General features: G+C 39.0%; 1 gene segment (V, D, J or C); it reads left to right on the top strand.

Annotated features, from left to right (window-relative positions):
• Positions 1-4,065: 4,065 nt before the first annotated feature.
• The window catches only part of LOC138439578 (T cell receptor beta constant 2-like), a 93,633-nt gene continuing 83,067 nt past the window's right edge, over positions 4,066-14,631 (top strand). Inside the window, 2 exon segments of the C gene segment in view lie at positions 4,066-4,317; positions 4,418-4,716. Of these exon segments, the coding sequence occupies positions 4,517-4,716 (200 nt within the window).

Raw genomic sequence — 14,631 nt, forward strand, 5'->3', positions numbered from 1 at the left:
CCCTTCGTCCAGATTCCTGCAATCATGCAACTTTTAAAAGCATCTTTGAGGCATAACATACCTACAACAAAATACACCCATTTTAGGCACATATTGATGTATTTTGACAAGTTTTTACGCCCATGTAACCAGCATGACAATCAAGACACAGAATATTTCCGCCGTCCCAAAACATCCCCCATGGCATTTTACTGAGGTCCTTTTAACTTCTCTCACTATTGCTTTGTATATTTTTCTTTATCAATCATGTTCTGCACATATTTTGTTGAATTTTTCTTAGTTTTCCCTGAGATTATTTTAAGAGATATATTATGAATGCACTTTTTAATACTCATAAGGAATTTATTTATTAAAATATTTTCTGTGAAGACTGTATATTTTCCTACTTTGATTTACTCTTTACATTTCTCAGTTGATGTCTCAACCTCAGTATAGAGGTTTATAGAAAAGGACCTTTTCCAGAACTTAGTGTTTACCGGCAACCAAAACTGAGATCACAAAAGTAGCCTCATTTTCTGTGTGCCCAACTGTTAGTACTGCTCTGCTTTAAAGTAAAAGAGACTAAATCAAACATATTGTTAAAGTTAAGAAGAAATATATTTTGCTTATGAAAATAACCTAGTGAGTTAAGAATAATTAAGGAGTATATTTGATAAAGCACATGATTTGCAAAGAAAAATGTGGATGCTGCCTCTCTGCTGGTCAAGTCTGTGAATACATTTCTTATTTTTCCCATCGGCCAGTTCTACAGTTAATATTGTCAAAAGGTCTGTACTACAGATTTACTGCAGTCTCTATCAAAGTCCCTAAAACAAATAGTTCTAAAATTGGTATGACACCGCATAAGACCCCAGATAGTGGAAGCAATCAAGAGAAAAAAGAACAAAGCTAGAGCTATTACAATCTCTGATGTCAGTGAACGCTCAAAGCTATAATAATCAAAACAGAATGGTATGGGTGCAAAATGGACATAGAATGGAGAGCCCAGAAATAAACCCAGGCATGTATGGTCAGTTGAACTATGGCAAAGAATGCAAGAATATACAGTTTGGAAACAACTTCCTCTTCAATAAGCAGTACTAGTGAAACTGGACAACTACATAAAAGAATGAAATTAGGACATTTTCTCACACCATACACAAATATAAACTCAAAATGGATCAAAGACCAACACGTAAGGCCAGAAACCACAAAACTCCCAGAAGAAAACCCAGGCAGAACATTCTTTGACATCTATTGTAGCAATGTATCTTTTCATCTGTCTCTACAAAGAAAAGAAACAAAAGCAAAAATAAACAAACGGGACCTAATCAAGAGTAAAATCTTCTCACAGAAAAAAAAAAAAGAGACAAAAAAAGTTGTTGAAACAAAAATCCAACCTGATGAATGGAAGAAAATATTTGCAAAAAGTAACACCAGTAAAGCATTAATATCAAAAATATCTAAGCAGTTCAGGCAATTCAATTTAAAAAACACAAAACAACCCAATTACAAATTGGGCATAAGATCTCTCATCTCTTTGCTTTGTTGCCGTGCAAACAAACCTCTTCTTGCTCCAAACACAGGCATCTAGTGTTTTGCCTTTCTTTGGGTCAGCCAAGATGAACCTGGTCCAGTAGCATTTGGGATAATGATTTGCAGATATCCTGGCATGCCAGTAACTCCTTTAATAGTAAGATCTAATGTTACACTTTGTAACCCCCATAGCATCTACCACATATCCAGTATCTGCAGTTGTCTACATCAGACATAGCTGATGAATAAATGAATGTGACCACAATTTCTAGTCAAGACTGTGCTGAATTTCAAACCAGCAGAACAAGAGAAAAGAATGTGAATAAGAAAAGGAGGGGAAAAAGTGATTAAAGACAGATGGCAAATTTAGAAGAACCAAAGGAATCTAGAGAAGTATTGCATTATTAACAACAACAAATTTAATAAGTACTGAATTTAACATGAATATAAAAAGTCAGCTTATTTCTATATTTTAGCAACAAACAGTTAAAAATATTTTTAGGGAGAGACCATTTACAAATTCCAAAATAACATATAAAATACATAAAAACAAATTGATTAAGTAAATGAGACTTTAATACAGAAAAAATATTAAATCTTAAAAGGAAAACATTTTAAAAATCTGAAATAAGTGAAGATTTATGCCATGATCATGAAAAAAAATTAAACCAGTAGTGTTTCTGCACTATTATCTGTGAATTCAATGCAGCACAAAACAAAATCACAATAGGTATTTTCATGAAATTTGATGAAAGTAAACTGAAATTTATGTGGAATGGAGAGAATAGGGAAGATAATATTGAACAAGTAGAAAATGAGGTGGTTCCTCTTTGAATCACCAATTTCCTAATTTAGGACAATTAAAAAGGCATAAGAATTTACAAATGGAAAATCATAGACTTGAAAGGGCAGCATCCTTATATAGGCATATTATTTATGATAGAGCCATCACTTCATATATGCAGAGGAATAAGGCACTACACAAAATGTTCTTCTGGGACAAGTTGTTATAAAAGATTTTTAAAATTAAAATTCCATACATTATAAAAGAATTAAATACTTTAGTGCAACATTCAAAATGTCAGCTGTTTGATAAATAACTTGTGAATTTATCTTTATGACCTTGGAGTATGAAAGCGTTGCTTATAAAGAATTAAATGTGTACACTCCCTAAAAAGAATATAGACCCAACTAAATTAGAAATAAAAATAAAAAACATTCCAGGCACTTTCCTGGGGTCCGTTGGCTAAGACTCAGTGCTCTCAGTGCAGGGGGCCCAGGTTCCATCCCTGGCCAAGGAACTAGACCCCACAGGCTGCAACAGTGAGCCTGTGTGCCACAGCCAAGACCCTGAGCAGCCAAAGAAATACATAAACATATTTTTTAAAAATAACAAAGAGTGAAACACAAGCCACAAAATCAAAAGATATTGCTAACAAATGTAACTGACAAAATTTGGTAACCAGAATATATAAGGAACTGTTACAAATAAGTAATAGCTACCAAGCCAAAAAGAAATATGGGCATAGCAGTGTACAGAAAACACTAGTGGCCTATAAACAGAAAAAAATATATTCAACCTCCTTAACAATCATAAAAGTGCAAACTAAGACAACAGTCAGATACCATTTTATCCTAATAGACTGGCAAAAGAATTGTGCCAACTGAGTCCTAGATGTGTAACACTAGAAAACACACAATAAAATGTTCTTGAGATCATTTGATTTAATTAATTTGGAAAGCATCTTGTCTTAGTATGTAAAGTTAACGTGGTGACCCTACCGCTCAAGTTTTATATTCCCAGGTATAGAGAAGTATTTAACTTGGTTTATAAAGAAAGGTATGAGAATGTAGTCCCCTTTGTACTAGTACCAAAATCTAGAGGAAAAAACTGCTGTGAATAAATTCAAGAATGGATAATAAATTCTGACAAACTAATAAATGGAATTCTACTTATTAATGAAATTTAATTATCTAAAATTATGTGCAAAACCATGAATTATTGGCACAGACACACTACTGAATAAAAAAGAACATTACCAGAACAAAGTATAAACAGAATGAACCCCTTAGATAATTTTCAAAGACATAAAACACTGATTAATAAATAATTTACAGATTCTTACATAAATCTAAAAGCGGTAATAGAAAGTGAGTAAAAATTTGAACTTCGGGATTATGGTTACTTAGACCTGGCAGAAAAGAATGATAGACTCTAGAAAAATAACAAGGACTTTAAATTCTCTGGGAAAATCTACCTTCCAAACTGATTGCTTCAGGCAAGATCATTCATTTTATTATTTGACTATATTTATTGCAGGTTCATCACAAATATTTCTTTTGTTCAAAATTTGGTTTGTTAACATAAAATAGCTGCCATACCATTTTGTAAGTGCACTAGAAGTTATGATTGACATACCACAAGTTATATGGTTCATTGTCTGAGAGGGGAGGGAGGAGGCGAGGGGGCAAATTGACAAATTTAAAAAGCAAATAAATTATTCATGAGACATGATTTTATATTAAAGGAGTGATGGAAGAGCAGAATCAGAAAACAGAAAGTTAAAGCAGTTTGGAATGCATCCTGATTATTTCACAGCGTTCCTTGCCCTGTCAGCCTATGAACTATTATAGTCTCAGGTACCCGGGAACCGTGATGACCACAGGAAGTGACATCATCACAAGGAGGCGCTGAAGGGGGATGAGGCACCTGAGAGGAAAAGCTGCCGCCCTGCTTTCTCCTGGGGTCAGCCATGTGCCTCAGCCTCCTGGGCTGTGTGGCTCTTTTTCTATGGGGAGCAGGTGAGGCACATGTATTGGATTTAAGTTTCAGGACTTTCTCCTATGGCTGCCATATCAGGCTCCCTCTTGGGCTTTTTGTGAACTTTCTCTTTCCTTACAGGCTCCATGGATACTGGGGTCACCCAGAGTCCCAGTCATCTGGTCAAAGGAAAAGACCAGAGAGCAAAGATGGATTGTGTCCCCATAAAAGGACACCCTTATGTTTACTGGTATCGCAAGAAGCTGGAAGCATTTGAGTTTTTGGTTTATTTGTGGAATGGAAAAATTACAGAAGATACAGCCATGTTCAAACAGCGATTTTCAGCTGAGTGCCCCCAAAACTCGCCCTGCAGCCTGGAAATCAAGTCCACCGAGGCACCAGACTCAGCCCTGTATATCTGTGCTAGCAGCTAATCCACAGTGCTGCACATCAGCTCTTCTTAGAGCACAAACTCACCATGGACCCAACTCAGGAAATCTGTGGTGTCATAGGAGGGTAGGAACTAACAGAAACCCACCTTGAAAGAGCATAAACCAGATGGAAAAATCTGTAAATGGCAACACAGGATGAGCAGAAGGGGAGGTGGAAAACAGCTGGTGGGAACACAAACCCAAAGAAGAGGAAAGAAGCTGTAAGGGGTCTCAGATTCCCCAGTTTACAGAGTCTCTGGTGAAGGAGACACAGGATGTGACCTTGATGGGTTTCTAACCATCTTTATTAAAACATGAAGTTCCGTGCTTTTCATCTGGCAAAGCTGGGGCTTCAGACATAGGGATAATCGGCAGGTCACCTGTCTTCTGTGGGGACCCTGATCACATGGCTCAGCACATTCATTGATCCAGACCCAGAGACTCCTCAGGGCTCACGGCTGCTTCTCATCTGTCCCCGACAGAGCAACTGAGCAGAAAAATCAGCATCTCCCTTCAACCAGACTCCTACAACCGTGCAACTTTTAAAAGCAACTTTGAGGCATAACATACCAAAACAAAATGCACCAATTTAGATCCGTATTTCAGTACATTGTGACAAGTTTTTAACCCATGCAACCAGCATGAGAATCAAGACACAAACTATTTCCCCCTCCCCCAAAATCCCTCCATGCTTTTTTGCTAAGGTCTTTTAAACTTGTTTTACCATTGTTTTGTAGATTTTTTATTGACTATGTCTAGCACATATTTTGTTGATTTTTTTTTACTTTTCTCTAATTTTTTAAAGACAGGTATTATGAATTTACTTTTTAATACTCAAATGGAATTTATTTATTAAAATATTTCTTCCAAGACTTTGCATTATCCCACTTGGATTTAGTCTTTACATTTCTCAATTGGTGTCTCAACCGCACTATATTATAGAAAAACACCTTCTCCAGAAATTAGTGTTCACCAGCAACCATACCTGAGATCATAAGAGCAGCCTCATTTTCTGTGTGCCTGTTAGTATTGTTCTGCTTTAAAGTAAAAGAAACTAATTCAACCATACTGGAAGAGTTAAGAAGGGATACATTTTGCTTATGAAAATAAACCAGGGAGTTAACTATATTTAAGGAGCTATTTGACTACAAAGCACATGACTTGCAAAGAAGAATTTCATTTGTTGCATCTCCGCTGGTCAAGTCTGTGAATTCATTTCTTGTACCTCTCATGGGACATTTCTAAAATTAATATTGCTAAAAGGTCTGTACTACAGATTTAATGCAGTCCCTATCAAAATGCCTACAACAATTTTCATAGAACTAGAACAAATAGTTCTAAAATTTATGCTAAAGACACAGAAGACCCCAGATAGTAAAAAGCATTCAAGAGAATTTTAAAAATGCCCACAAAGCTAAAGGTGTCATACTCTGTGACTTCAGTTAATATTATTAATGCAGAGCTATAATAATCAAAACAGAATGGTATTGCCACAAAAATGGACATACGATTGAAAGTCTAGAAATAAACCCACGAAACATGGTCAGTTAAACTATGTCAAAGAATGCAAGAATATGCAATTTAGAAAAAATTGTCTTCAATAAGTAGTACTGGTAAAACTGAACAGCTACATGAAAGAATGAAGTTAGAACATTTTCACACCTCATACACTTATATAAACTCAAAATGGATTAAAGACTGACTTGCAGGCCAGGAACAACAAAACTCCTAGAAGAAAATGCAGTCAGAACGCTCTTGACATCTATTGTAGCAACGCATATTCAGATCTGTCTCACTGGGGAAGGAAAACTAGAGCAAAAATAAACAAATGCAATTGAATTAACCTTAAAATCCTCTTTCCCTGGTGGCTCAGAGGTTAAAGCGTCTGCCTCCAATGCGGGAGACCTGGGTTCAATCCCTGGGTCGGGAAGATCCCCTGGAGAAGGAAATGGCAACCCACTCCAGTATTCTTGCCTGGAGAATCCCATGGACTGAGGAGCCTGGTGGGCTGCAGTCCACGGGGTCACAAAGAGTCGGACACGACTGAGTGACTTTACTTACTTACTTAAAATCTTCTTACAGCAAAAACAAACAAACAAAAGAGAACCATTGACAAAAGAAAAAGATAATGCACTGAATGGAAGAAAATATATGCAAACAAAATAATCAGTAAACCATTAATATTCAAAATATACAGTCAGGCAACTCAAAATGAAAACACAAACAACACAATTTTAAAAATGGGTAGAAGATCTTTCATCTCTCTGCCTGATTGCTTTGCAAATAAATCCCTTCCCTGACCCAAACGAGCTTCCCTTGTGGCTCAGCTGGTAAAGAATCCGCCTGCAATGCAGGAGACCCCAGTTCAATTCCTGGGTAGGGAAGATCTGCTGGAGAAGGCACAGGCTACCCACTCAAGTATTCTTGGGCTTCCCTGGTGGTTCAGCTGGTAAAGAATTCACCTGCAATGTGGGAGACCTGGGTTTGATCCCTGGTTTGGGAGGATCCCCTAGAGAAGGGAACTACCCACTCCAGTATTCTGGCCTGGAGAATTCCATGGATTGTATAGTCCATGGGTTCGCAAAAAGTTGGACATGGCTGAGTGACTTTCACTTTCTGCAGCAAACCTGGGCATCAGTGTTTTGGCTTCATGTGGGTCAGCCAAGATGAACCTGGGTCAATAGCAGTTAGAAGAGTGATGTGCTCCCCTGGTGTCACTAGTGGTAAAGAACCTGCCTGCCAATGCAGGAGACGTAAGACACATTCGTTTGATCTCTGGGTAGGGAAGATCCCCTGGAGGAGGGCACGGCAACCCACTCTGGTATTCTTGTCTCGAGAATTCCATGGGCAGGGGAACCTGGCAGACTACAGTCCATGGGTGGCAAAGAGTCAGACACGACCGACGATCCCGTTCACTTTCACTTGGCATGTGGATAACTCCTTTAATAGCAGGGTGTAATCTCATACCTTGTAACCCTCAGAGCATCTGCCACATATTTAGTACCAGTAGTTCTCCAAGTCAAATATAATTGATAAACAAGTAAATGAATGGCACTAGTATTTCTAGTGAAGATTTTGTGAAATTCCAGCCAGTAAAACAAGGAAAAAGGCTGAGAATGAGAAAAGGAGGGGAAGAAAAGTTTTAAAAGACAGATGGCAAGTTTAGAAGAAGAACCAAAGGAATCTAAAGATGCAATGCATTATTAATATTAACAGATTTAATAAGCTCATTGAATTTAACATAAATATAAAAAGTTTATTCCATATGTTATCAACAGTTAAAATATTTTTTAAAGAGAGATGATTTTAAAATTCTAATGTAACATATAAAATGCATAAAAACAAATCTGTTAGGTAAATGAGACTGCAATTCAGAAAAGGATTAAATTTTGGAGGAAAACATTTAAAAAATCTGAAATAAGTGAAGATGTGTACCATGATCATGAATACGTAAGACCAATGGTAAGAGTATTCCTAATTCTGCACTACAATCTGTTTGTTCAGGGCTGGTCAAAATCAGGAAAGATATTTTCATGAAATTTGATGAAAATTGTCTGAAATTTAAGTGGCCAACACAGAGAAAAAGAAACTAATGTTGAACAGGGACAAACTAAGGTGATTTCTCCTTGAACTATCAAATCATTTCTTAATTTAGGATAATGAAAAAGGCATAAATAGACAAATGAAAATCATGGATTTAAAAGGAGAGCAAGTTTAAGCTGGATTATAGAAAAAGAAAGAGAGTTCCAGAAAAACATCTATTTCTGCTTTATTGACTATGCCAAAGCCTTTGACTGTGTGGATCACAATAAACTGTGGAAAATTCTGAAAGAGATGGGAATACCAGACCACCTAACCTGCCTCTTGAGAAACCTGTATACAGGTCAGGAAGCAACAGTTAGAACTGGACATGGAACAACAGACTGGTTCCAAATAGAAAAAGGAGTACGTCAAGGCTGCATATTGTCACCCGGCTTATTTAACTTCTATGCAGAGTACATCATGAGAAACGCTGGGCTGGAAGAGGCACAAGCTGGAATCAAGATTGCCGGGAGAAATACCAATAACCTCAGATATGCAGATAACACCACCCTTATGGCAGAAAGTGAAGAGAAACTAAAAAGCCTCTTGATGAAAATGAAAGAGGAGAGTGAAAGAGTTGGCTTAAAGCTCAACATTCAGAAAAATAAGATCATGGCATCTGATCCCATCACTTCATGGCAAACAGATAGCGAAACAGTGGAAACAGTGTCAGACTTTATTTTTCTGGGCTCCAAAATCACTGCAGATGGTAATTGCAGGCATGAAATTAAAAGATGCTTACTCTTTGGAAGGAAAGTTATGACCAACCTAGATAGCATATTCAAAAGCAGAGACATTATTTTGTCAACAAAGGTCCGTCTAGCCAAGGCTATGGTTTTTCCAGTGGTCATGTGATGTGAGAGTTGGGCTATAAAGAAAGCTGAGCTCAATGGATGCTTTTGAACTGTGGTGTTGGAGAAGCCTCTTGAGAGTCCCTTGGACTGCAAGGAGATCCAACCAGTCCATTCTAAAGGAGATCAGTCCTGGGATTTCTTTGGAAGGAATGATGCTGAAGCTGAAACTCCAATACTTTGGCCACCTGATGTGAAAAGCTGACTCATTTGAAAAGACTCTGATGCTGGGAAAGATTGAGGGCAGGAGGAGAAGGGGACAACAGAGAATGAGATGGTTGGATGACATCACGAACTTGATGGATATGGATTTGAGTGGACTCTGGGAGTTGGTGATGGACAAGGAGGCCTGTTGCACTGCGATTCATGGGGTCGCAAAGAGTCGGACACGACTGAGTGACTGAACTGAACTGAACTGGTGTTTAAGTAAGCATTTTATATATGATAGAGCTGTCACTGGAGGTATGCAGCGGAATAATGCAATGTTCTTCTGGGACAAGCTGTTATCCACAGAAGTAAGGATGGATTTAAATTCATTTTCAGACCCTAAGAAAAAATAATTATTATTAAAGAATCAAATGCTTACACACAACTTTAAAATGTTAGCTGTCTGGTAAATAACTTATAAGTATACATTTATGATCTTGAGGTACAAGAACATAATTATAAAGAATTAAATGTATACCCTCCCCAAAGAGAATGTTTTTGCTAAGTCACTTCAGTCGTGTCCGACTCTGTGAGACCCCATAGATGGCAGCCCACCAAGCTCCACTGTCCCTGGGATTCTCCAGGCAAGAACACTGGAGTGGGTTGCCATTTCCTTCTCCAATGCATGAAAGTGAAAAGTGAAAGTGAAGCTGCTCAGTCATGTCTGACTCTTCGCGACCCCATGGACTGCAGCCTACCAGGCTCCTCCATCCATGGGATTTTCCAGGCAAGAGTACTGGAGTGGGGTGCCATTGCCTTCTCTGAAAGAGAATGTAGACTCAACTAAATTAGGAATACCAACTAAAAAAAAAGGCATTACAAAAAGTGAAAGACAAGCCACAGATTGAATAGATATTAGCAGCACATGTAACTGACGAAGTTTGCTATCAGGAATATGTAAGGAATTGTTACAAATAAATAATAGCTGAACATTCAAAAAGAAAATATGGTCAAAAGGCAGTGTACCAAAAACACTAATGGCCTATAAACAGAAAAAATATATTCAATCAAAAAGTGAGAGAATTATTGAAAAAGGTCTATTTCTGCTTCACTGACTACACTAAAGCCTTTGATTGTGTGGATCACAACAAACTGGAAAATTCTGAAAAAGATGGGAATACCAGACCACCTAATCTGCCTCCTGAGAAAACCTGTATGTGTGTCAAGAAGCAACAGTTAGAACTGGACATGGAACAAGAGACTGGTTAAAATTGGGAAAGGAGTACATCAAGGCCATAGATTGTCACCCTGCTTATTCAACTTATATGCAGAGTACATCATGTGAAATGCTGGGCTGGATGAAGCACAAGCTGAAATCAAAATTGCTGGGAGAAATATCAATAACCTCAGATATGCAGATGACACCACCCTTATAGCAGAAAGCAAAGAGGAGCTAAAGAGCCCCTTGACGAAAGTGAAAGAGGACAGTGGAAAAGTTGGTTTAAAGCTCAACATTCAAAAAACTTAGATCATGGCATCCGGTCCCATCACTTCCTAGCAGATAGATGGGGAAACAATGGAAACAGTGACAGACCTTATTTTCTGGGCTCCAAAATCAAAGCAGATAGTGACTACAGCCATGAAATTAAAAGACTCTTACTCCTCGGAAGAAAAGCAATGACCAACCTTGACAGCACATTAAAAAGCAGAGACATTTACTTTGCCAACAAAGCTCTGTCTAGTCAAAGCTATGGTTTTTCCAGCAGTCATGTATGGTTGTAAGAGTTGGACCATAAAGAAGGCTGAGCACCAAAGAACTGATGCTTTTGAACTGTGGTGTTGGAGAAGACTCTTGAGAGTCCCTTGGACTGCAAGGAAATCAAACCAATCGTAAAGGAAATCTGTCCTGAATATTCATTGGAAGGACTGATGTTGAAGTTGAAGCTCCAACACTTTGACCACCTGATATGATGCCCTGACTCATTGGAAAAGACCCTGATGCTGGGAAAAATTGACGGCAGGAGGAGAAGGGGATGCCAGAAGATGAGATGGTTGGATGTCATCACCAATGGACATGAGTTTGAGCAAGCTCCGGAAATTGGTGACGGGCAGGGAAGCCTGGTATGCTGCAGTCCATGGGATCACAAAGAGTCAGACATGACTGAGTGACTGGACTAATCTAAACTGAAAAATCATAAAAATGCTAACTAAAACTAAAGTGATATACCATTTTATCCTAATAGACTGGCATAGTTAAAAGAACATAAATGACAGGACTTCCACGGTGACCTAGTGGTTAAGATTCTGGGCTTCCCCTGCAGGGAGGGGGGTTTAGGGGGTGGAGAGGGGGGCTTGATTCTATTCCCGTTCAGGGTACTAATAAACTGCATGCCACCGGGCACAGCCAGAAATTTAAAAAATTAGGAAGAATAGTACCAATTGAATTTTAGATGTGCGACCCTAGAAAACACACAACAGTTGTTGGGATTATTTATCTGGCTTAATTTGGAGCTTCGCTGGGGCTACCCTTGTGGCTCAGATGAAAAAGCATCTGCCTGAAATGCTGGAGACCCGGGTTCAATCCCTAGTTTGGGAAGACCCGCTGGAGAAGGAAATGGCAACCCACTCCAGTATTCTTGCCTGGAAAATTCCATGGACGGAGGAGCCTGGCAGGTTACAGTCCATGGGGTTACAAAGAGTTAGACACAACTGAGCGACTTCATTTTAATTTGGAAAGCATTTTGTCATAGAATGTAAAGTTGACATGCTGACCCTAAAGCTCAATTTTTATATTCCCAAGTATAGAGAAATATTATACCTTGGTATGTAAAGAAAGATATAAGAATGAAGTCCTGTTTGTACTAGCACCAAAATCTAGAGGAGAAAATTAGTGTACATTAACTCAAGAATGGATAATAAATTCTGACAAACTATTAATAATAAATGGAACCTTATATATTAATGATGGCTCATCAGGTAAAGAATCCACCTGCTTTGCAGGAGACACAGGAGATGCAGTTTGGATCCCTGGGTCGAGAAGATCCCCTGGAGGAGGAAATGGCAACCCACTCCAGTATTCTTGCCTGAAAAATCCCAGGGATAGAGGAACCTGATGGGCTACAGTCCGTGGGGTCACAAAGAGTCAGACATGCCTGAGGGAATGAGCAGGCATGCACGTATTAGCAAAAGTGAATTACATAAAATTATCTGCAAAAACATAAATTATTATCACAGACATAATACTGAATAAAAATATGACACAGACAAAGTATAAACAGAATAAATCCCTTAGATAAATTTCAAAGACATAAAACACTGATTAATATATAATTTACAGATTCTTACATAAGTCTAAAACTGATAATGGAAGGAAAGTGAGTAAAAACTTGAACTTTAGGATTATGTTTTCCTAGACCTAGTAGAGAAAGAATGATAAAATCTGGAAAAATAACACAGGGACTTAAAAATTCTCAGAGAAAATCTGTCTCCTAAGCTAACAGTTTCAGGCTAGGTGACTCATTTTATTATTTCTCTGGATGCTTTATATATCCATTACAAATATTTCTTTTGTATAGTTCAAAATTTGGCTTGTTAGTATAAGGTAGCTGCTGGATTCATTTGTAAGTGCAGTAGAAGCTAAGACCGATGTACAGCAAGTTGTGTATTTCATTGTCTGAGAGGGAAGGGAGGGGGAGGCAAACTGACAAGATAAAAAGCAAGTGAGTTATTGATGTGCAACTGGTTTTCAATTTAAAGAAATGATGAAAGAACAGAATCCGGGAAAAGACAATTGGAGCAGTCTGGAATCCACACTAGCTGCTTCGCCAGCTTTCCCTGCCCGCCCAGGCTATGGAAAGCTAGCATCTCATGCACGTGGGGACTGGGGTGACCACAGGGAGCAACCACGTCACGAGGAGGTGCTGCAGGGGATGAGGCGCTTGAGAGGAAAAGCCACGGCTCTGCTCTCTCCCTGAGCCAGCCATGTGCCTCGGCCTCCTGTGCTGTGTGGCTCTTTTATTCTGGGGAGCAGGTGAGGTGAATTAATCGGATTCTAGATTCAGGACTTTCTCCTGAGGCTGCAAAATCAAGCTCCGTCAAGGGCCTTTTCTTCACTTTCTCTCTCTTTTCTCACAGGCTCCATGGACACTGAGGTCACCCAGAGTCCCAGCCATCTGGTCAAAGGAAAAGACCAGAGGGCAAAAATGGACTGTGTCCCCAAAAAAGGACACTCTTATGTTTACTGGTATCGCAGGAAGCTGGAAGAAGCATTCGAGTTCTTGGTTTACTTACAGGATGAAAAAATTATAGAAGATACAGACATGTTCAAACAGAGATTTTCAGCTGAGTGCCCCCAAACCTCACCCTGCAGCCTGGGAATCAAGTCCACCAAGGCATCAGACTCAGCTCTGTATTTCTGTGCCAGCAGCCAGTCCACAGTGCTGCACGTCAGCTCTTCTTAGAACACAAACTCACCATGGACCCAGCTCAGGAAATCAGTGGTGTCGTAGGAGGGTAGGAACTAACAGAAACCCACCTTGAAAGAGCATTAGCCAGAAGGAAAAAATCTGTAAATGGCAACACAGAATGAGCAAAAGGGGAGGTGGAAAACAGCTGGTGGGAATACAAATCCAAGAATGGGGCAGGAAGCTGTACAGTGGTCTCAGATTCCCCAGTTTTCAGGGTATCTGGCAAAGGAGACACAGGATGTGACCTTGATGGGTTCCTAACAATCTTTAATAAAATATGCAGTTCTGAGCTTTTCATCTGGCAAAGCTGTGCCTTCAGGAATAAGGATAATCGGTAGGTCATCTGTCTTCCCTGGTCTCCCTGATCACCTGGATCAGGACATTCATTGATCCAAACAGAAATGAGTGTCTAGAAATAAAACCACATAAGCATGGTCAATTAAGCTGGTTTTTGAAAAGGCAGAAGAACCAGAGATCAAATTGCCAACATCCGCTGGATCATGGAAAAAGCGAGAGAGTTCCAGAAAAACATCTATTTCTGCTTTATTGACTATGCCAAAGCCTTTGACTGTGTGGATCACAATAAACTGTGGAAAATTCTGAAAGAGATGGGAATACCAGACCACCTGACTTGCCTCTTGAGAAACCTGTATGCAGGTCAGGAAGCAACAGTTAGAACTGGACATGGAACAACAGACTGGTTCCAAATAGGAAAAGGAGTACGTCAAGGCTGTATATTGTCACCCGGCTTATTTAACTTCTATGCAGAGTACATCATGAGAAACGCTGGACTGGAAGAAGCACAAGCTGGAATCAAGATTGCTGGGAGAAATATCAATAACCTCAGATATGCAGATGACACCACCCTTATGGCAGAA

The sequence above is a fragment of the Ovis canadensis genome, chromosome 4, assembly GCF_042477335.2.
Source record: "Ovis canadensis isolate MfBH-ARS-UI-01 breed Bighorn chromosome 4, ARS-UI_OviCan_v2, whole genome shotgun sequence".
NCBI classification, from domain to species: Eukaryota; Metazoa; Chordata; class Mammalia; order Artiodactyla; family Bovidae; genus Ovis; species Ovis canadensis.